The sequence below is a fragment of the Megascapheus bottae genome, chromosome 4 (genome assembly GCF_031878675.1).
Source record: "Megascapheus bottae isolate mThoBot1 chromosome 4, mThoBot2.hap1, whole genome shotgun sequence".
NCBI lineage: Eukaryota > Metazoa > Chordata > Mammalia > Rodentia > Geomyidae > Megascapheus > Megascapheus bottae.
This window is the reverse complement of record NC_143512.1, coordinates 5,666,148-5,690,552: the sequence shown is the minus strand read 5'-3', so window position 1 is coordinate 5,690,552 and position 24,405 is coordinate 5,666,148. Positions and strand designations below refer to the sequence as shown.

Genomic DNA, 24,405 nt, shown 5'->3' with positions numbered 1-24,405 from the left:
TTGACATGATACCCTTGAGGGTTGTTTGTTTTGTTGTCAGTCCTGGGGCTTGAACTCTGGACCTGGGTACTGTTCTTCAGCTCTTCAGCTCAAGGCTAGTGCTCTACCACACTGAGCCACAGAGCCACTTCTGGTTTTCTGGTGGTTAACTGGAGATAAGAATCTCACAGATTTTTGTGCCCAGGCTGGCTTTGAACTATGATTTTCAGATGTCAGCCTCCTGAGTTGGTACGCATGAGCTACCAACACCCAGATAAGACTTTTTAAAATACTCATTTGTTAATAAGTATTCTTGAATTATATGTTTCTTTACATAAAAGGACTTTAAAACTTAAATTCAGTGATATTAAAGGGAAATCTCATTTCACTACAGTAAGCAGCAAAATAGCATTATTTCTCAGAATAAGAAGACAGCCATGAATAAATACCTGAATTTGGAATAAAGTTGTTGGAATGTCACCTAAGTTCACTATGCATTGTTAATAATATATGCGTCACATTTCAATAAATGTGAGCCAGACATCCTGACGTCTTTTGTCCTGGATCCTCAGAGGCTGTACTGAGGAGAAAACGAGTGGAAAGTCTGTGATATTTGCCTCTTACTAATATTGCAGGGAGAGAGGGGGAGTGGATGAAGATGAACATATGTTGGCAGGATCTGGCCAGAAAACTGACAGCAAGGATGGTCCAGCAACAACATTCCTGAGTGTGATCTCATCTCCTGTCCCCTCACGATTGTTCTACTGAGCTCCTGAGACCATTGTTTACTTAATCAAATAGCAACAGGCTCTTACAATTGAATGCTGCTATAAGCACAAGTATAAAAGCTAGCCATGTAAGGGACCTATTATTTAAAAAAAATGTACCTCTTAACCCATTGATCCTGTTTGATACAGGATCACCCAATTTTATAATGTAGAACCCTTGATATTGCTCACTCTGGCATTTTAATTAACAAAAAACTAAAATTGAGATTCCATGGATTCCCACCATGCATTTTCTGGGCAACTAAATGTCAAAGCTTTGAGTAGAAAATTAATACATGCCATTAGTTAAAAAAGCAAATCTACGTTTAAGACCTGACACTAACAAGTCAGTGCATTTGGTAAATAACCAAGTCCAGCATGCTTCCTATTGAGAGTGTAAGATGTTTTATTACAAAATAAAATCTTTTATATCATGGTAAGCTAGAATAAAAACCCGCTAGAAATGTGTGTATTACCCCAAAGACAAGCCAATCAGCAGTTGTTTATTAAATATCATCTCATCCAAAGGACAGTGGTTATGTCAATCATTAGGAGACACATTGTGCCCTCCAAGAATTCCCAGGTGGGGAATGGAATAAGTGTCTGCAGCTCAAGTCACACCATACTAGAGTTTCTGTCAAGACACTTGACAGCTCCCTTTTGTTTCAGCTCCCTGCTACATCACACCAGAGGCACAGGGAGGACACCTGAAGCAAGCTTTCCCACAGGTCTCGCTTCCGTGATTGCTCAAAAAAATATACATTAGATAGGCTGTCTCCCAGCTAGTGATATCTACAGATTATCTTCAGCATCTAATGCTATGAAATAACATATGTTTTCGCCTTCTTGATTACAGTTGTTTTTCTTACTATTTGGTTATGCTAAATAAAATGAACCAAGATTTTCTAATGCAAAACAACTCAAGGAATCATTCTATTCATTATCCATCTCCAAGATAGATAAGAAATTACTGTCTCTCCTCCTCCCCAACTATTAGATTAATGTAAATAGACCATATAACCACCTGGTGTCACTTGTCACCTGTTGAATACCCTGGCTCAAAAAAGAAGTGGACATGCTGAAATACACTTGAAAAAGCTAATTGAATCTATAGCGGTAACCAAGTGCTAGTGACTGAGACCTGAAATCCTAGCTACTTAGGAGGCTGAAATGTGAGGATAAAGGTTCAAAGCCAGTCCAGATAGGAAAGTCCATGAGCATCTTAATCTCTGATTAAGCACCAAAAAGCCAGAAGTGGAGTTGGCTCAAGTGGTAGAGTACCAGGAATAGTGAGAAAAAGATCAGGGATAGCACTCAGGCCTTGAGTTACAATCCCTAGTACCATTTCACACACACGCACACACACACACACACACACACACAAAGTTTAGATACACAGATACTCTTAAATTATTCTACTGGTATTTAAGTGCATATCTTTCTTCTTGTTACAGAAATGACTACCTATTTTTAAATGGCAACTCCATAATGCAGATGTTTTTTTAACACAAACAGCTAAAAACATTTACAGTCATATTGCATTTATTATTTAAGCAGAAATTCTACCACACTAATAATCACACAAAATCATACTGATAGTTACATAGGCAAGAAGAAAGAAAAGTCATATCCATGAGCTATCAAGGCAGGTTTCTTTGAGCGTTCTAATATAAATATCCACAATACATACAGAACTGTAACGTACCTCACATTAGCATCAAGTTTGTCCATTACAGGAATTAGACATGGATGGGTTGGATTTCAGTGCCCAGAGGATCCTATAATGGGGAATAAAAAGATGTTAGAAAAATAAAATTCCCTGTTAAAAGAAAAAAAATCAAGTGATCATTGCTTCCTACTTATTAAAATTTGGGGATTTTTTATTCATAAATATTTAATAAACAGTGCTGTAGCAGAGTGTCTAGAATATTGAAATATGAAGTACGAAATGCTTTCTGCTGAAAGTTGCAAAGAATATATTCTACTGAGTCTCCAGTAATTAGAATATACAGACACTTCTTTTTACACCGTATTAATCTATTTGGTGATTATTCGTTATTCTTCCCAGATTATTTCTTCCCAGTTTATTTCTAGAATCTGCATGAAAAGAACTAATTGTTTAAAATTTTTATATTTAGTATAGAGTTCCTATCTTTCGATCTTGTATCTTAGGAGGCTTTTCAGCGTTGTTGTTGTTTTGTTTTGTTTTGTTTTAATTTTTTCCCATCTTGGGTCACGAACGCAGGGCCTGAATGCTATCCTTGAGCTTTTGTGCTCATGATGAATACTCTGTCAATCGAGTCACAGCTCTGCTTATGGCTTTCTGGTGGTTAATTGGAGATAAGAGCCAAATGGACTTTCCTCTGCGAATCAAATGATGACCCTCAGATGTCAACTTCCTGAGTAGGTAAGATTATAGGTGTAAACCATTGGCATCTGGCTTCATTTTCGGGTTTATTTTAAACCATTTGCAAGAGGTGATCATAGATCTATTTGAAAATAGAGTGCACTATGTTAGTTCTCTCCCAGAAAACAACAGTGTGTGCATGTACATACTTACATACTTTCTAAGGAGCAAGGGATATTACATGTTCGAACCCGAACCTACATCCACCCAGCAATCAGAAAACTAAAGAATTCTTTTTTTCACATGAGGAGGGTTCACTTTCAAATGATTCCAAGTTCCTCCAGTATAAATCCTCAGCTCACGGCTCTAAACTGGTGCTCACTGAACTTGACCGAATCATGACCTTAACTAACTATGCCCGTCTACCACTCCTACAGAATTTCCATCGAGAACCCATGGCCTAGCAACACAGCAAAGGCAGAGAACTCAGCTATCTTTTCCAGTTACCTGTAGCAAGTCCATTCCTCCATTCTCTGAGTACCACTCTTTAATTCCTAGTGACTGCACGATGTAATCTCTGACTTCTCTTCCAGCTCTGTAATTCCATCTACTAGTTTTCTAATTGAATCTTACCAAGATGAAACATGAAATCTGTTTATCCACATAACAGATGGCCACATTGAGCTCTCTTAGACTGGAAGGACCAAACACACCAAGGACAGCAGTCAGGAAGGGAATGGTCAACCACTAGAGATGGAAAGGGCATGGGGACACTGTGTGTTTTCAAGGTTTGTTAATGTTTTTGAACCTGCCATTAGCTCCTGGAGGCCTTTCTAGGGTTCTCATAGATAGGGGAAGGTTCAGCCCCAATCCTGACCCCAAGCAATGTAGCTTTCTTGTATATTTTGACCTGAGAATAACATTTGATTTAAAAAGCATAAGTGCAAAGCCCGAAATATTGAAAGAACAATGTTAAGTTCTTTTTCTCTCCCTCCCTCCATCTACTTGAAGACTCCCAAAGTTTTCGATCTCATCTAGGCACACTCTGCTCATTTGACATCTCAAGGGAGATCCTTAAAAGCACTGTGAACTAAAGTCTTCATTTGTTATCCCACATAAAGCCTATCTCTTTTTTAAGTTCGTCATCTCAGTGGCTGGCCTCACCACTTACCCAGTTACTCAGACCGAGAAGCTGCTTGCCTCCTATTGTACAATGGAGCCATCCACACATTCACTCTCTCTCCTCTCCCATTACCTGTAGAAGCAGTAGACCTTGAGGCAATCTACCCTCTCAGTCCTGGAAAATGGCTTCATGCTCCACAAATACCTCTTCTCCCTTCAGTTGCCAGAACGAGACTTCAAAAACATGTTTCAGAACATTTCTTTCCTGCATTATATTCTACTGGCTTTTTGTCACACTCAGAATAAAATCCAAATTTCTTACCAATAATCTGGCCCCCATGTTTCTTCAGACTCAACTTTAGCCATTCTCCCTTCTCACTGTTATCTAGGAAAACTCTGTGGCTACTTTCCTTGACCATGCCATTAATAGACTCCATATATGTTAATTAATATATACTTTTTTTGTGTGGGTCACAGGGCTTGAACTGGGTCTGGGCATTGTCACTGAGCAACTCAGCTCAAGGCTACCTCCCTACCCTGGAGCCAAACCCCACTTCTCGTTTTTTTAGAGGTTAATTGGAGATAAGAGTTTCATGTCCTTTTGTGCCAACGCTGGCTTTGAACCTTGATCCTCAGATCTCAGCCTCCCGAGTAGCTAGGATTACAGGCATGAACCACTGCACCCACAATTAATATATTCTTAAAGAGAAATGACAGAGTAAAACAGGATTGCTGCAAGTGGGTAGCAGTAGAGAGAGCAAATGAAGGGTGAATGAGGGTGAAAGCACTTTATACAAACGTATGAAAATAGAACAATAACAACAATTGAAATGAGTTTAAAAAGAGGGGAGGGTTGATGAGGAATAGTGATAGAAGAGATGAATTTGACCAGGGAATATAGTAGGTATATATAGAAATACTATAATGTAGATCTCTTAAATAACTAGTGTATGCTAATAAAACATTTTTAAAAATACAACTTCACTCCATGGCCTTTTCACTGTCTCATTCCTTTGAGATGCTATCATAAAGATTCTCACATCTCCAAATACCACTTCTTTACAGAGGTCTCCCCTTGCTTTCTTAATTCTGAAACTTGTTATCTGGGGAACTAAGTACCTGAGTGTTTTGAGCTCAGTTCTACCTCACTTGCTAAGAAGGCATCCACCACTTAAACCCCTGTCTCTGTCACTAGACTAGAAGCTTCAAGAAGACTTAGGGCATTCTCTTAAACAATATCCTATTCTCACTGCAACAAAAGTTGTATTGTATTGTCTTCATAGATACTTGAGAGTCAACTAAGTAGTACATTAGTTTTCAAATGAAGAAATGGAAGGTTTGGGAGTTTGAGGGTTTTTTTTCCCTCCGAGGAGGTAATAAAAAGACAATCCTAGAGTCTAAAAGTAGCCAAAATAATTTCACTTTACCCAATTGCTATTTACAAAGTGGTAGTCAGTGCCAGATACTGGTTCTTCATTCTCCTAAAATTTCAGTGTGTTTCTCTACATTTTATAGATAAAAAGACTGAGGACCAGAAAGGGTAATTCACTCCCCAAATCACTATTAGCATTCAACAACCCGAGAATGGCATCTAAAACCGAATTCCAAAGCTCAAGCATGTACCTTTTTGATTAGCATATGCCATACCTTCTACCTATAATGAAGAATCTTCTGGTAAAAAAACATGGAGATTTTGAAAAAAATTTTAAAATGGGGATTTTAATACTTACTCAGTAAACTGATTAATTCAGACAAATTAGTAAACATCACTCGGTTTTTAGGTTTTTAGCTCTCTGTTAACTGTCTTTGTCAACCATATATGGACCCTAGCATGGTGCGTTAAAGATTAAAACAAAGTTTTTAAAAAATGGGGATTTTGTACTGGACATTTTTTTTCACCTTTCTCTAAGAACAATGTCCTGATTTTCCTTTGGGGACTCATCTCGACTTTCCCAATCCCTAGCTCTAGCAATGAGCATTTAAGCTTCATTGACCCATTAGAGCAGGTTCATTTCTGGCCACAGTTATCATTCTCTCACCTGCTGGGTAGATGAAAAGCAGTCCTGGGGTGTTTTTCTAGAAAGAGTCTCTCTCTTTCTGCTAGTGTTGTGAAACAGTTCAAAGCTGTCAATAGCCTTCACTCACGCCTCATGGGACAGCTTCACAAATGACGCTAACCCCAAAGAAAATAGAATTGAAATATAGAAAATGTGGATGATCTGATTATATAAAATGAGGCTTACGATCCAGAGTTCCACTAAACTCCCTGATTATATGAACCCACACATCTCTTTTTTTTCTCCCTCCTTAAGTCAAAAGCTTTTGAGCTGGGTTCCAGCCATTATTTTCAAAACAAAAGAATCTTGAGTAAAACACAAGAAAATCAATATTGTATTGGGCTACAGATTAGAAGAAAGAAAATCTCATAGAGCAAGGAAACTAGTAAAAAAAAATAATACATTCAGGTCAACTCATTGCAAATGTGTTGGGAAAATACTACAAAGCAAGAGAAACCCTGTGTGCTTGTGGCCGCAAATGTGACTGCAATTTTACATTGAAAAAAAAGTAAACATTATATGATGGGATTATAACAAGCCATTGAGATGTGACACGGTTTGTCAAAGGGAAAGAAACAGTAATGGAACAGGAGTTCAGTGATAAGTACCTGTCTTGAGTGAATTAATTAATGACAGGCCACTGTTTTCTGTGTGGCCTTGGTTGAGGAGAACTAATCGGAGCTGTGATTACACAGACTTCTCTTGCCAGGAAGATTGCATAGGGTGTGAGTATGCGGGAAGAACCAGTGCTTTTTGTCTTGCACACTTGCATGTCTAAACACACTTGATGCTCTTTAACTGCCAAGCTAGTTAATGAAAAGCACCAACAACTCAGAGACATGCCTAGAATCAGGTACAGGATGTGACATTTTTTTTTCCATAGGTGTTTTCCTCATTTTATTTGTGACTTCCAAAAGTTCAATCCATCCAAATAAATGATCTAATTTTTTTTGAAATGGTTAGTTGTAACCTTTAAGGATGTGACATTTTTATCATCCCTTCCTATACCTACCCCTTCCTTCATTGTCCCTGATTTTCCTTGCCCATATATTGCTTAGTTCATTTTTTATATAGGGTATTATTGAATACCATGGCTGCATTTCTTCACCCTTCCTCCTTTCATTCTTGTGCCCCCCCATTTGCCTCCCCTAAAAGCACTAAAAAAAGAGCACGGCAACAATAACAACAGTAACAGTGGGTTCTTCCACGAAGTGTATCCTCCTTTAGTCCGTCTGTTGGTATGTAGATGTATACAGCCCTGTGTATGCTGTCATATCCAGTTAAGTTTTAGCTTCCATATATAAGAGAAAACATGAACCATTTGTATCTTAAAAAAAAAAAAACGATGTCAATTTGAAATTCAATAGGACCTTCTGTATTTGTGCACATGAGTGTGATTATATGTGTGTGCGAGTGTATGTGTGTGTGTGTGTGTGTGTGTGTGTGTATCTGCATGAATGGCAGTCACACTGCACCCCGTCATCTACATCCCCTCACCTTGTTGAAAGGTTAGCACATTGTTCAGAGTATTATAGTATTCTCATCCCAAGAAACAATTCTCGACTATTATAACCAGAAAATAAAGCCAGGCAAGTCCTGGGAAAGAGATAGGTGAGAACACCAAGCAACCACTTTTGCCATGTGAGGACGAAATGAATACCTCCATATTCTCTTGTGACTGTGATAAGCTCAAGCCATTGGCATTCCTCAAAGCACTATATCAGTTGTGAAATCCGAACTACTGCAATGCGTAATGACCACGTTCTAACTAAGCTCCTTTCTCTTGAGGAATACAAATTCTGACTGATCATTCGTTAAAACAAGAAAAGAGAGGGAAAAGAACCATCCTGTTTAATTTCAGTTAATACTGATTCTAGCCCTTAGTTTCCTAGCTTACAAATTTCAAACAAATGAAACATCTCAAAGGCAGGTACACCCCATCCTTACCCTTGTTTTCTGATTCAGAATCGTCTGAGAAACTGCTGGGCAAAGGCTGTTAATGGTTAACCAAAGGTGTGGAGTTGCATCTCTATTATAAGAAGTGTACGCACAAGACCTACCTGTAAATAAGCCCCACATATTGGAATGAAAGATCAATGTAGTTTGGTTCCGGGCCAACATCTTTCAACCTGGAGCTGTCTCAGAACTCCAGCTTGTTTTGTTTTGTTTTCTTTAGTTTTTTATTGCATGCACAAATATTCATGCATAACTATGCTTTCATTGACCACGTTTCTTAATAGAATATGCCTGCATGGGTGAAATTTCTACATCAAAGGGCATGACCCAATATCTTTGTTTTGGACAAGTGTCAGGAATAAGTCAAATATTTTTTGTTAATGCCAGTTCAAGGATAGGAGACTTGGTTCTTAGCCTAATCCTGCTACTTGCTTTCCTATTCATAAGTAAATCTGTTCACCAACCTCAGCCTCAATTTCCCCAACTGTAGAATGAAGGGGGACAGAGAGCACTGGGCAAAATTTCAAGCGACTAAAGCTTCTTGATATCATGTAACCCTTTTATTAATTACAATAAAAATATTTTTAAAAAAAGAAATTCATACACTACCTCCATCAGACCCCCACTTGCCAGGTAAACAGACTAAGAAGAACAGATACTTAACAGGTATTAATTCTCCAAATGATTTCTATTGGCTTCAGCACCTGCCCTAATCTGCTACTAGGCATAGGTACCAATTATAGCTCCACTGAGATCAACTCTCTAGCAATGGGAAGTTCATGTTGACCAAAGTTTCCCATAGACCCAAACTCTCTTGACCCCCCACTGTACAAAAAATGAGTGAAATATCTGAAAAATTGCAATTCTCACTAAGTGGAAGAAAGATTCTTCTCTTTGGCTACTTGATTGGGATTCTTTCTAGAACGCATCTGGAATTTGTAGAATTCTTTCACAGTGATTTCTTTTCTACTTCTATCAGCTGACACATGCTCTTTATAAGAACTTCCCTCTGTTAGTTAGGGTTCTCAAAACCCATATTTTTGTTTCTTCAAAGAGCTAAGTTGCAGTGTATAGATAAAGAGAAGAGACTATGAGGAAAAGAAATGAGACAATGATGGTATAAATTGGCTCTTTGTGGGATTATTAGCTAAAATGACATCTGTACTAATTCATCTAAAAAGGTTGAGTCCTAAATGGAAAATTGTCACCATTCCATTTCCAAAAGTGTAAATCTACCCAGAGGTCAATTTGGTTATACATGAGGTACTCATATACTAATATATGCAATTAAGAGGCAAAATAAATAGTTTTTAACTAAGAAAAATAGTCTTTCTTAGTAAATATTTGTTGGTGGAAAAATTTAAAAACTGATATGTAAAGCAGTTTCTAAACAACAGAAGAGCAGGAAAAAGGGCAGATTACAAGAAAGATTAAAAAGCAACATAAATTTCAAGTTGACATATCATTGTAGGGAATACTTAGAGTGATTGTATAGAAATCAGATTTTATAAGGAGCTATCTCCCCCACTCCTCCAAAGAATGTGATGTGTTGTGACTGTGACATTATAAGCAGTGACATTCTAAGAAACCAGATTCCAAGTTGAAAGCCAGTGGCTCACAACTGTAATCCTAGCTATTCAGGAAGCTGAGATTTGAGGAGCACTGCAGATCAAAACCAGCAGGAACAGAAAAGTCTGTGAGACTCATCTCTCATCTCCAATTAACCAACAAAAAGGCAAAAGGGAGCTGTAACTCAAATGGTATGGCACCAGCCTTGGCTCACAGTTCAAGCCCCAGTATTGACAAAAAGATAAAGGAAAAAAGAAAACAGACCAATCAAGTAAGGATCTGAGCATTTCATGAGGAAGAAAAAAATAGTTTCAGAAGCATTTATTAATGAATGTCTGTGACCGCTCAGTTATCATCTCACTCTATTTGACCAAGAGTCTATGAGGATAGAACTATGGTATCACCAAGTATTTAATGAATGAATGGCATCAAACATGCACCCCATACCAATGTCAACTATGGATACAAATATAGATGGAGGTATTTTTTACTTTTATTAAAGGCAGTAATTTTTCTTGAAATGGTACTGAAACCATTGCTAACACAATAATAACAGTATGCCAAACCTGGATGAAGCAAACCTACCAGAGTTTTCTGATGAGCCTGTGAATCCTCCAGTGTGATCCATTCCCTTGCATGTGTATTTTTCATGTTCACCTTCGATTGCTTGCTTAATCTCTTTCCTTACCCTTCTAAATTAATTTTCCAAAGCTGGAGTATAACTCTTTCCTCCTTAGGCTATGCATTGATTGAGTCTTTCTTTTCACCATGACTTTATAATATCTACTGCGCAATATTTCTACTTCCCACATCTTTGCTCTACACAGTCACCTTTCTTTTCCTTTCATCGCCTAAGAAAAATGACAGTTGGCTAACAGATGAATTGTAAAGGTGTTTGTGTAGCTTCAGATTTAGATTGACATCACCAGGCACAGATTTGGTCTGAACATTTTGTTTACACATTGAGGAGGAAAAAAATTAAGTTTATTAATGGTTTCATATAACTGTATCCAAGTTTTCTCAAGCTGGGAAGTTGGGCCTTTTCTGTGTATTGAGTTCTTTAATTCTAGTTTTCGTAACTTGGAGATCAGACTGTTGATTTTGCATGATGTGTATAGTGTCTCATGACTGAGGTATGCTTGTTTTACAGTATCTATAATACTTCTTGCGTTTCCAAGAACTATTTTGCAAGCAGACCATATATTCCTGCATTAAAATCACAAGGGGAAAAAAAGAAGGAATTGCACCTGTCTTAGCTGTATTGGAGAGATGTTCAGAAATTTTAATGGGAGTTTGAGACTCACCATGAGGTTGATCTTCACACCATCAGAGTTGTCCAATTATTGACTGATGTGATTTGGCAAGGCTTCCCCTTCGTAGAGGCTCACAAGCCAGAAAACCATCAGTCAGTCACGTTTGAAAGGAGGAAGAAAGTTTTGGATGATTTTGAATTCCAATGAAATCCAGGAATGTAGTGAGAGCAACATGAAATAAGAAGCTGCTCACTGCAGAGCGATGGTTCTCAGGCTTAAGCATGCATAAGATTCCCCCAGAGGGCTGTTAAAACAAAAATGCTGGGCCAAGTTCTGACTCTCATTGGTTTTAGAGTGAAGAAACTGGTATTCATTTTGTTAAACTGTTAATTACTCAAAAGTTTTCCTCCATGGAGAGTCACTCCTGCATATATGATACTTTAGTTATCGAAATTGTGAAAGCCAAACTGAGATGATAAGGTAGCAGGGTAGTGGGAGGAGCTGAATAAATGAAAAAGGAAACAGGGAACAAATAAAACAAGAACACCTAATACACATATGTGATAAAGGAAATGGGAAATGGGAAATTAATCTGAGGAGAGGGAATACACGATTGAAGAGAGAATGACAGAAGATGTAACTCCAAACAGGAAAGACTGGACACTTAGAAGGACATATTAAATTGTAGCTCTTTTGCACATCTTTTCAAGCTCAGGAAAAAAAATAATGAAATTAGAAAACATACAATAAAATTAGAGTATGCATGTCTAATAAGTTCACAGATACAGATGATGCTTCTGACCCAAGGACCACATTTTGGTAACCAATATGACAAAACACCATTTCCTATATGTTTCTCTTACTACAGGAGAAAGATATAGTAGGTGAGCGGAGTATTAGGTCCTGTTCAAGCATATGGTAGAAAATACGTTTTCTTTCCATATGTCTTCTTTCTATTTTAAATATTGCTTGTGTTGATGAAGAGGACTCAAATAGGTGCTGAATTTATTGAAGATTTTTCTTCTATTTGCTAATCTCTTTTTTAAAGTAGAAAAATTAAGCATCAGGTACATAATTGATTTACAAGAAACACTTGCTTTGTTTGGGTCCCCCAATCAAAGGGAGACAAAAATCTTGAGATGAGGGCTAATTTGGCAGCTGCAGTTATGCTTGTAGATAATTGAGGAAACAAAAGGAATAGGAGGAAGCCAATGAGAAATATATTATTCAGACACTGAATCTTAATCCCACAAAGAAGCTCTTGGAGATGGGGTAAAACATATGCCTCTTGTTCTAAACAAGGTATTGATTCTCCCACACACCTAATTCATCAGTGAGGGCTGTTCATGGCGGATGGATTTCCAAGTGTCTTTTGTTGTGCTAGAAGTGAAAGGAGTGCTTCAGAAATTACACAGATTCAGTGAGATCTGGTGGTTTAGGACTGCTGAGAACTGAGGATGACAGCTGAAATGTAATCAGCCTAGGAAGTACACTTATATCCAATTAACCAAAGATTGGAATTGTGGCTCAAGTGGTAGATTGCCGTCAGGGAGTGAAAAGTCCAAACCAGATTACAAGGTCCTGAGTTCAAACCCCAGTTCCAGCATGTACATGCACACACACACACACACACACACACACACACACACACACTGACACAGACTCACCATTAGAGCAGGGCAGGGCAGTCTGCACAAAAATGGTGAATCTGAAGGAAAATGGAACACCAACCAGCTACTTGGCTGAAATCTTGACATTGTTTTATGTGTAGTTCATTTCTTTTTACAGTAGTCGCCTATTTCTTGTAAATGGTATTGATTTCCACTTACATTTTTGTTTCTTTGCAAGATAAGTTTATTTAAGGAAAATTAATTAATCTAAAGAAAAATGCTGTGCCAATAATGCTCCAGATGGCATGAGAAGATGGCAAGAATTACAAATAGGTAGTTCTCAAATTATTTTAAAGTTGTAGTACTTTGGCACAGTGGTTTCAAGCAAGGGTCAGAACATAGTACTTTTCTGTATAGGGTCATTTAAAAGGTTTATTTTGGCTTTTCAGGGTATAAAGTCACTGTCACAACCCTTCAAGTCTCCTAGGAGTGTGGAAGCGGCCACAGACAATACACAAATGGGTGGATAGGGCTGTGTTCCAATAAATCTGTATTTATGGATGTTGAAATTTGAATTTCATGCTATTTTCACTTGTCAAAAAATAGTCTCTCCTTTTGATATTTTTCCAACAATTTGAAATGTAAAAAAGAAAATGCTCCTTAGTCCATAGTCCATACAAAAACAGGCAGTGAGCTAGAGAGTTTGCCAAGCCCTAATTGAAAGCCCAGTCCTGGAACCTTTCCCAGTTGTATCAGTCATTGGGCAAATTATCTTCACTTCAGTGCTGTCCTATATAATGGGATGAACATATATCAACCTTCTAAGATCAAATAAACAAAAACAACTCTGCAAACAGTAGGCTCCCGTGAGTTTCCAATGTGATATTAGGCAAGTGTTGTAAGAAGATAGTCTCTGGCTTGCATGGATCATACTTGGTGGAGGCCAAGGTTTCCCTACTCTGCTTTACAAGGGTAGTGACACACCTATGGACCTATCTCCCCTACTTTGGGTCTTGGCTACAGAAATCCTTTCTCTTCTCTCCTGGTATAGTCCCTGAAAGCTAAGCCCGAGATTGACTAAGGGCTCTGTCACTACTGATTTCAAAGACTTGAAGATTTGCATTTAATCTAAATTAAATCGTTAACATTAGTGATTTGAACTTTGGGGATTTATGGCACTAACAGCAATGTTTCTCAAGCATTACTATACCTAAAAAAATCTCTTGCAAAACTGAAGGTTTGGCAAATCCAAGAATCTGCATTCTGACAAGTGTCCAGGGATTCTCTGCAGATGATTTATTTACAAGGGGAGTTCAGGAAAGGCTGCAAGAAGGAAGTGCAATCCACCCAAGTGAAATAATCTCCTGAAATTCTCTTTAATAGTTTTTTCCATATCTGTCTAAATGCCTCAGTGACTGAGAGGCCTGGATTGCAGTATTGGCTGCGCATGCCCAAAGAAAGGTCTCTGTGGTGTGTTTAACTCTCTGTTCTCACTCTATTTCTTTGGAACCTTCTGGATGAAAAAAAAAATTGTTTATACAGGATTCTCTGCTTCAAATATCATGTGCTGATTATCATCTCCAATTAAATGTGCCATTAAAATCTCAAAGGACATAGACTATTTACAGCTTCTTACATGGAAATTCTTGAAAAAATAATCTGCCTCTTTTTAGACTAATACAATGTCACTGCCTAAAGCCTGCTGCCTAGAATCTCCTCCCAATAGTTCCTGAAAACTCTAAGGGAGCTGGGTGCTGCTGGCTCACACTCGTGATCCTAGCTGCTCAGGAGATTGAGATTCAAACCAGGCCAGGAAAGGAAGCCTGTAAAATTCTTAATCTCTAGTTAACCCCTAAAAAAAAAAAAACAAAAAACCCTGGAAGTGGAGCTATGGTCCAAGTGAGAGAAGGCCAACCTTAATCAAGAAAAATAAATTCTAAGAGATAGCACCCAGGTTCCAAGTTAAAGCTCTAGTATACACACACACACACACACACACACACACACACACACACACACACACACACAGGAAAAGATTAAAGTACACTCACAGATGTTTAGAGAATCCTAATTAACACAGAAGAGAGAGCATTTAGGAAAGATGCAGGGATGATGGATTTTATGATTAAGACTAAGTAGAAACACCCAACACCAGTTCATCTTCACATCACACTATAGGGCAGAACTGAAATTATTCCTAGTTCATGGGATGCAGAAAGTGAAGCATAGGTAAGAGGTGATATGCACAAAGCATGACAGGCAGTAGACCATAAGCCACTGAGCAACCTGCACAAATAGGCAGCTCTCAATAATCCCTTATCTCCACTCTCTCAATTGAAGTGGATTAACTAGTATTGTGGAAACGCCTCTGCACATCCAGGTCTTGTCAAAGTCTACTGGCATTTGAAAGAAGTCACATGTTCACACGAGACCCTACGTTGCTGTTAGCATAACATAATGTTTGAATACCCCACTTTGCTTCTATAAGCCATAGGTTTCCAGCTGTTCAATGTGCAAAATATATCCTCTCCATCTGGCTTGTCCATCTGCTATTTCTTGTAAAGTTCAAGTATGATAGCATATGCAAAAGTCCTCTGAACACTGTAAAAATGATAATTTAGTTGGGCGTGGGTGGCTCACACCTGTAATCCTAGCTCCACAGTAGGCTGAGGTCTTAGAATCATGGTTCAAAGCCAGCGCGGGCACTAAAGACCTTGAGACTTTTATCTCCAATTAATTATTAGAAAACCAGAAGTGGCACTGTGGCTCAAGGGGTAGGGCGGTAGCCTCAAGCTGAAGAGTTCAGGGACAATGCCAAGGCCCAGACTTCAAACCCCACTGCCGACAGAAAAAAATGGTAATTAACAGTCTGCATTTTCATAAATAATTTTAAAGTATTAGAAAGAAAGAGAAAAGTATATTTATGAAATCACCTATATCAAAAATTTCAGATTTTCCAGAAATCTGTAATAGATTATAAATTATCAGAACTGTGGATCTTTAAGTAATGAGATCAGACTTCTACTGGTTTGTAGTTGGGTTGCTTGTTGTGGCTTAATGTAATGGAAATCATGGAAGCCTGAGAATCTGAGGAATCGGGCACCTTCTGCTATCTCACCTTAAACATATCTTTCTTCCCTTCCAGGGACAATGCTGCTTGGTAGTTAAGAAAGTACTTAGGCGACTATGCCTGTAATCCTAGCTACTCAGGTGGGTGACAGCCAAAGGATTTGGGTTCAACACTGGCTCAAGCAGAAGAGCCTTTGCAATTCCATCTCCCAAAAAAAATAATCAAAAAACCAGGCTGGAGGCATGACTCAAAATGGTAGAGCTCCAGCCAAGCAAGTAAGCGAAACAAGTTCAAGGCCCTGTGCTCAAGGCTTGGTTTGTAGGTGCAACAGGAAAAAAATATAGAAGTAATATAGAAAAAATGACTTTGTAATTACCAAGAGGTGGATTGATAACAGGCATGGCTGATTAAGCCTGTAATCTTAGCTAGTTGAAACTGACTTAGTTAAAACTGTGGTTCAAGATCAGTTCAGTCTCTTTCGTTGCCTCGGTGTGTAGTAGGCCTGTAATCCCAGTGACAAACAGAAGTGAACACTGACTGCAGCACTATGATTTAGGCTGACTTGGGAATAAAACAAGGCTCACCACCAAAGTAACTAATGCATCAAGGGATGTGTAGAGTAGCTTCAGGGCGAGAGCACTTACTTAGGCAGCATGAATCCATGAGTTTAAATGTCAGTATCATAGAAACGAATGGATTGAGAAGTGGTAAGATCAGGATAGAGTAACTCTAGTAAAATAATAAATTTCACTAGGTCAGTATATTTGAATGCTCATTTACAAATTTTCAACATTTCATTTAAAACAATATTGAGAAATAAACAGCAACAAAAAATAGGCAGCCATGGAATTGTCAGCAAAGTTAAATGAGATCAAGTATTCCCAGTGCTGTTCATGGCAGTATTTGGCAGGCATAAATATTGATTATTTACTCTGCAGGGCAAAGATGGCACAAGATAATGGGTATTACCACCTCTTAAAAATCTGATTCAGAGCCAGAGGTGTGATAAGGAGTAGTAGAAGAAAGCAGGCCATATGACACTGATTCTAGAGGAAAGAGAGAGAGAACAGGCCAGAATCCAGGAGAAAGGTGCAGAAGGAAGGGCCTGACCCTTCCCTGGCTACTGTGGAGAAGCCTCAATCATGAAAGCAGGTTGTCTTTAATATATGGCTTAATTACATTCATGTATCTTATTACATTTTATTATATTAATATGTTTTTCCTATAAAATATTTATTTGGAAGACCAGAATTGGCACTGGAATCTGACCTGAGTTCAGTATTTTCCCATTTTTCATAACATTACTTGTCTATGGGAACACCTATTCCCACACAAAGGATATCTTCACTTTTGTGACATCTCCTTGGCCATAACTGATTGGGGGGGGGTCAAATTCTCTTTGTGGAGAATTTTAATTAATTGACACAGGCCCTTGAGAATGTGTCACATTAATGAAAACAATGAAGAAAGGACCATGTATATGGATCTGAATTCTTTGGATGATCATATTATCTTCCTATCTTCCAAGGATCTGACTCTTTAAATCCATAAGAAAACTTCCATTACATTTTCAATAAATTCAGATTTTGCTGAAGAAGTCAATGCTGACTTTTATTATATATAACCCAACCACATGTTTGTCAGCATAATACAGGAATCTTCTAACTAATAAAGGAGTTTTCTTAAAATATCTAGGTCTTGTTTTCCCCTTGAGAGGGGAGTTATAGAAAAATCTGAGAAAGGCTAGGTATATAAAACTCCATAGCATATGACCAACATTCAACAACCATCTTCAGTCTAAGTTTCAAAATAGCTGCGCCTTCTAAGCAAGTAGCTGGAGACACCTTGTCTGTATGGAGAATGTGTGATTATTCTAACACAAAGCTGGAAACAGATGCTAATAGTCCAGAACAAGGAAGGAGTTGAATGAGCCTAAAATCTGGCTTGAAAAGAAACTTTCTGATTGGGATTTCAAAACTTTAATCAGTGATGTATAAATGTGCAAACTTGAATTTCTGTTGGATTTCTCCATGGTGCTAATGTGAATTTCAAAGGAAAGAAATACAAAGCAGCTGCCCCCAAAATAAAAACTAAATCTCTACAGATAAGGTATCTTTCTTAAACTTCCAGAAACTGGTCAGCATTTATTTAGCACAATATAAGATAGTAAAGGACGTTTGATTTGGATTATCTGGTGAATAATGAAAGATTTTTGTCATCTTAATGAAGATACCATTCAGTGAGTAGAAACAACACACGCAAAAAACTCAAAGTCAGGAATTAATACTATGTAGAAACACAACTGCTGAGAAAAAGTGACGCGTTTTCTGTTTCTGTCACAAAGGGTGCAATATCATTTCCTCACTGGCAACTACAAAATCTACGGATTTGCTGATATGAGATTTTTGTTGTTGTTGATTGTAAAGCTTGATCTCTGGGCCTGAGTGTGATCCCTGAGCTCTTCAGCTCAAGGTTAGTGCTCAACCATGTTGAGCCACAGCATCATTTCCAGTTTTCTGGTGGTTCATTGGCGATAAGAGTCTCAGGGACTTTGGTGCCTGGGCTGGCTTTGAACCACGATCCTCAAATCTCAGTCTCCTAAGTAGCTAGGGTTACAGGTATGAGCCACCAGTGCCCAGCACTGATCTTAAAGAAAACAATATTCTTAGTCAACTTTGGGTTCTCAAGCTTGTTCATTAAGGTAGTTCATTCTTACTCTTGCTTTAACACCAGCCCTCTCAATTAGACTATTTCCTAATAACTTACATCTACTTGTATTTCCTCAGTCAAATGTGTATCACTTTCTACTATTTTCAGAGTAGTGGATTTGGATGTTTTGTCAATGCATCAAAAAAAGGAAAACTCTCAGGGTATTGCTGGTAGCTCACACCTCTAATCCTGATTGCTCAGTAAGCTAAGATCTGAAAATCACAGTTCAAAGCCAGCCAAGGTAAAAAAACTCATGACATTTTTGTCCCCAATTAACCAGCATAAAGGTATAGCTCAGGTGGTGAGTCATCAACACCAAGCAAGAGTGTCAGACCCTGAGTTCAAGGCTTCCTGCTGGCATGCACACACAAAGAATGAAATAATTTAAATGGCAGGGTAAGATGATCAGGGAGGATTGATTAAAACAATTTTGGTGACAGACTGGGTGGTGCTGAGTTAATGAACAAAGAAATGTGTTATTCAGTATTTGGTCACTTTCACCATGCTTCTGTTGCCTTTCACACACACACACACACACACACACACACACACTCCCCTTCCATTGCCCTGCTCCGTGTCACCATTTCTGGATAAGGAAAAAGAAAAGAAATTTGGTCTTAGCAAATTTGGTCTTAGTTGTTCAGTTTGCATTCCTTGATTGTTTGGTGGTACTGGGGTTTGAACCAGGGCCTTTCAGTTACCTGGCAGGAGCTCTTAACATTGAACCTCACCTCCTACTTGATTTTTATTTTTTATTTTTTTGGTTGGTTATGGGGCTTAAACTCTGGGCGTGGGTGCTGTCCCTGAGTTCTTGAGCTCAATGCTGGTGCTCTACCATTTGGAGCCACAGCACCAATTTTGGTTTTCTGGTGGTTAATTGGAGATAAGAGTCTCCCGGGGGCTATTCTGTCCCAGCTGACTTTGAATGGTGATCCTCAGATCTCAGCCTCCTAACTAACTAGAATTACAAATGTGAGCCACCAGCACCCAGCTTACCTCTTATTTTATAAAAAGCCATTTTTTTTTTTTGCGGTTGTGGGGCTTGAACTCTGAGCCTGGGCACTGTCCTTGAGCTCTTCAGTTAAAGGCTACTGCTCCACTTCTGGTTTTCTGAAAGGTTAGTTGGAGATAACAGTTTCACTGACTTCAGTGTCCAAGGCTTTGAATTACAATCCTCAGATCTCAGCCTCCTGAGTAGCTACAGGCCTGGGCTACTGTGCCCAGCTACAAGAGACATTTTTGAAGGCAGAGAAATCATATTAATTGAATTCAACAGAACTCACATCCTCGCCCCCTGTCCTGCTCTCTAGGCTCATGATGGAGTTGTACACCTGGTCTAGGAGAAAACTAAGATCTTTTCTACCTTCAAATACCAAGGTCCCATTCAAGTAAGGCCATTGACTATGCAGGTTCAGAGTCAGGACTCAGCAGTAAGACAATGTACAATCCAATTGCAGCTCTACCCACAGAGAGAGTTTGAGTGTATTATTTTAAACTTGAGTCACCATAGCTCTAAAATATGAGTAACTGAAATCTCTCTCATAGGATGCTTAATGAAGATTAAATGAGAATATCCACATAACTCATTTAGAAGGGGCCTGGCATGTATCAGGGGCTGGATTATTGTGAGTTATCGAGATTATTATTATATTGCCTCTGAAATGCTTTTGAGCCTTCAGCAGCATCTTGACATTTCCAGGCTAGCAACAAAGCAGCAAAATCCCAGAAGGGATAAAGGTGACTGTGGAGGGTGGTAAAGTGGAAGTGGAAGAGAATGGAATGGCAGTTAGCAACCACACAATTCTTTGCTTATGTCACTGAAGAAGCTATGAGGCTCATGTCTGAATTATACCAATGATTCTCAATGTGAGTACAGGAGAGCGGGGTGGGGATTTTGATTCTCCACGAGGACAGTTAGCAATTCCTGAACGCATATATGGTTGTCATAAACTATGGATTGTTTTTTCAGCTAGCATCTGATGAATGCTAGAGATGTTGCTGAGAAAATGCCTAAAATGCACATGATATCCTGCATCATAAGGAACCATCTAGCCTAAAGGTGAATGGTGTTGAGGCCTGACCAAGCCTATGCCCTATAATTTTTTTTATTGTTATTTGTAGAGGTGATATACAGAGGGGTTTCAGCCCAATGAGTCAGGTCTCTCCTTCCCTCCCATAAGAAGTACAGTTCATTTTCTGTAGTGTCTAGTGAGTATGACTGTTGTATTGGTTCAACTTTTGCACCACACTGAGAATGATGAATAGTTGTCTGTACATTCACACACTGAGGGCAAAGGAGGCTGTGCATAAAAGCAGATCACAAAGGTTCATAGCTAGGTGCAGAAGATCATATAAAATAATTCAGGAAATGAACTCCATGGAAAGGAAACAAGAGACTTTTGTAAGTTGCTATTGTTGCTGTTTCTGTTTTCTTTTCCTCTTATCTAGTTCATCACTTTGTCTTTGGGAGGGTAAGAGGGAAAGGTAGAACCAAGGTGAACAAGTACCATGTACATTTATCTTAATAAGGGAGTCTAGAGCTTCCTGGGACAGGAGGATGGGTCAGTGCTAAATCTCCTCTGAGCCTTGGTGCTTAATGGTGCTGCTTTTGCTACTTTTTTTCCCCTAAAGACAAATGAAATTACAAATGGTTAGAGTGTGGCTTGAGATGGCAAGTTTCTCATTAGAACAAAAATCAGTGATAACCTGAGATACTTTAGAGCTACAAGAATCCTTAGAAATGTCCTAGCATCTAGGCTAGTTGACACAACTCATCATCTTTCACAGGTGAACAGACTTAGAAAGGCAGAGAAACTTGCTCTAGGTCACAAAATGCTACAATGATCCAAGGTCTAGGATCTTTTACTTCCAAAGATCACTTGACTTTTGTAATATCATTTGTGGGCCATACAAAATTATCAGTACAGGCACACAAGCACATGAAGTGGACAGCAGGCATATGTATCCATTCTGCATGTATTACATGATTTCTTGAATCTTCTGCATCCTGTGGGTTGATTGGTTTCCCACTCCTGTTTTATATAAAGAGTTGATTGAACTTTTTAGTGTGACCTGGATAATATCAAGGATCTCTTCTCGACACATTCACCATGAATTATGTCCATAACTATGGATTATTTGTTTTCATCTCTGGCATTCCCTAATTAAAAGTCTCACCTGATGAACTGGCAGCAGTAGGACTTAAAACAGAAAATAAAATAGATCAGAGAAGTAGTGAGGGAAACACAGATCAAGTCTGCGTATTTGATTGAATTATGGCATCTACTGATAAAGGAAGAGAATGCACACAGGTTTTGCTCGACCTGTGAGTCTTAGAAGATGGTATATTCAACAGCATGAAAACCATCCAGAAGCAGATCGGCGTAGTTGACTGTTAATCAAGATGGTGGTGTTTTTTTAATCTGCAGTACTGGAGAAGGAAAACAAGGGATAAAGAAAGTCCAGGAGTACGACAGTAGAAAAGACTACATTTGAGGACTTGAAGTGTGACTTAAGAAATAGAGCAAGGTGTGGGGTCCTGAGTTCAAACCTCAGTACCCAGTCCCACTCTACCCCTCGCACAAGCACACTTAATTTGTTGCCTGTGTGACTAGTGTCAAGCCCAAGGAGAAACTGTGCTAGAAATGCAATCCAGATAACTTGGTAGGACCAAAAGCATTATTTTTTGTGGGCTTGGAAGCTTCGTTTTGGACTCTGGCTCCTCAAATGCCCGTCTGTTCAATATAGGCTGGATTAAAGCATTCCTTGAGGCTCTGGCTAGCGTCAATGTACTTAGTACAGTTCTGCTAGAGTTTAAGTAATGGTGATCATTCTGCTGCATAGTAATAACTATCATAATAGAGCTATTTCCCAGAGGCGGAAGTGATATAAACAGGATTGAGAAATTAAGAGTAAGAAGGCATAAGGAAAACAAATAGAAGAGTAGACAAATGATTTGGGGATGCTGTGAAAGCTCTTTGTTATGGGTTCATTTTTTCTTTTCTCTCCAAGTGCTCAGCTGGTACTGTCTGGCTTCTACCTTTTTTTCTAGGGCACCACATCCATCACCAGTGTCCTTTCACTTCACGTGAAGCTCCCTAAGAGCACACACCAAATGTTTCTCCCTCAATCCCTGCTGCTGAAGTTTCAGGGAACCAGGCAAGCAGCAACTACTACCATCCCGGGTCATCCATCCATAGCTTTCTAACCCAGCAAAGGAAAGGACAGAGGACCAAGTTTTATCAGTGCCCTTACATTAAAGCCAACGTGGATTCATAACATCCTTCCATCAAAAGCCACCTGCCATTCACAACACACCAGTACCTCCAGAAACATCATTTCTGTCCATTTTTATGGCCCCAAATGGAAAATCAGTGACATGGTTTCTCCCCAGCATCGAACCCTACCGAGGTATCTCATGCCTTGTCTTTTTCCCCAGCATTGCCTGGCTCAACAGCCACACACACAGCCACACAGAGAGCGCACGCTGAGGCACAAAGCATCTTCCACCGGGATGAGGCTTCCGTGAAAGTCAACTGCAGACTGTTCACCAGCAGTGGACCGCAATTGCCTCATGCAGCAAGCACGCCGACCTACACACCTAGCCCCCTTACACACACACAGCCGCTGATGGACTCCAGAGACACATATGTGGTCACACACAGTGCAGACCGTGCACTGGGGGTTACACATTCAGGACTCCCCTAGAGTCCGCACACACCTCTAGTTACACACGCACACACGCGCGGCTTTGGAGAGATATAAAGCCTTTCTCAGTCACACAGACACACACTTTACGCACATACAATGAACACACGATGCAAGTACTTACCTACACGAGTGTGCAGGGTACCAGCTGGAAGCTCCCTTAGTGGGTCCCCACGATGGAGACACCCCGCCACCTCCACCCTGCACACCCTTGGCGGCACAGCCGGGCTCCAGAACCCCCGGCCCCCGGGAGCCCCCCGACCCGGGCAGCCGCCCCGCCCCCCGCTCTGCGCCGCCGCTCACCTGCACACGTGGGCTGCCGGGGTCCCTGATCGCGGGGCGTACTCACCGCACCCCAGGCTGCCTGAGCCCTGGCAGAGCGGAGCGGCGCCCCCGGCTCACCCAGAGCAGAGCCGAGCCGCAGCAGCCGCCGCCGCCGCCGCGCTCCCCGCGCTGCCTGCGCCCAACCCGCCGCCCCCCTCGGTGCCGGCTGCGCCCCCGCGACGGGCGCCCGCGGGGATCGGCTCACCACCCAGCCCCAGCTCACCTGGGCGCACAGCGCATCGTCCTCCCCCGCGGGCTCCGCGGGCTCAGCAGTCCCCAGCCCTGGCGCTCCCCGCCGTCCGGCCCGCTTCCGCCCCCACCGGGCAGCGGGGCGCACCGGGCGGTGGGCGCGGAGGCGGGGAGGGGGGGCTGCAGAGATCTCACCCTCCCTGGGCAGCCTGGCGCGTGGTCCCGCTGTCTGACCCAGTGCCGCCCATTCCACCGGGGACCAGGGCGCAAACCCCGGCCTCACCGCGGGCTCTTCAGTGACCTTGGGTAACTTGGCTAACCTGTCTCTGAGTACCCACTTCCTGGATTCAAAGATAATAAACACGAGAGCGCGCGGGTGGCGTCGGTGCCAGGGAAAACCCTTCCTTCTGAGGAGATGACTTCCTTCTTCTAGGCTTCTGACTCTACCCTGGCGTTGGAGTGCTGGGCTCAGCATGAGCGACCAGCACTTGGGATCCAGTCTTCCACGTTTCTCCCCTTGGCATGGTGCTCAGCCATGCCCAAAGGCTCCCTAAGCGATCTGCGTCCTGGCTCGCCCAGGGTTGCCAGCTGCGACCTTGGGAATGCCATCTCACTGGAGTGGGCCTCCATGTCCTGTCTGTCAGTCACCAAGGCCAAGGAGGGAACACATTTTCCTTCAGCACATCTGACAAATCCCCAAATCCGACGATAAACTAATCCAAGAGTTAAACACAGCATGTGGAGAT

The 24,405-nt window shown here is 40.4% G+C and overlaps 1 protein-coding gene across 1 annotated transcript in view; it reads right to left on the bottom strand.

Moving 5' to 3' along the window:
* Positions 1–23,014, bottom strand: part of Htr4 (5-hydroxytryptamine receptor 4) — a 166,733-nt gene extending 143,719 nt beyond the window's left edge. The window contains exon 1 of the mRNA XM_090332184.1: positions 22,914–23,014. Within this exon, the coding sequence (XP_090188310.1) occupies positions 22,914–23,014 (101 nt within the window). The remainder of the gene's footprint in view (positions 1–22,913) is intronic.
* Positions 23,015–24,405: the final 1,391 nt, after the last annotated feature.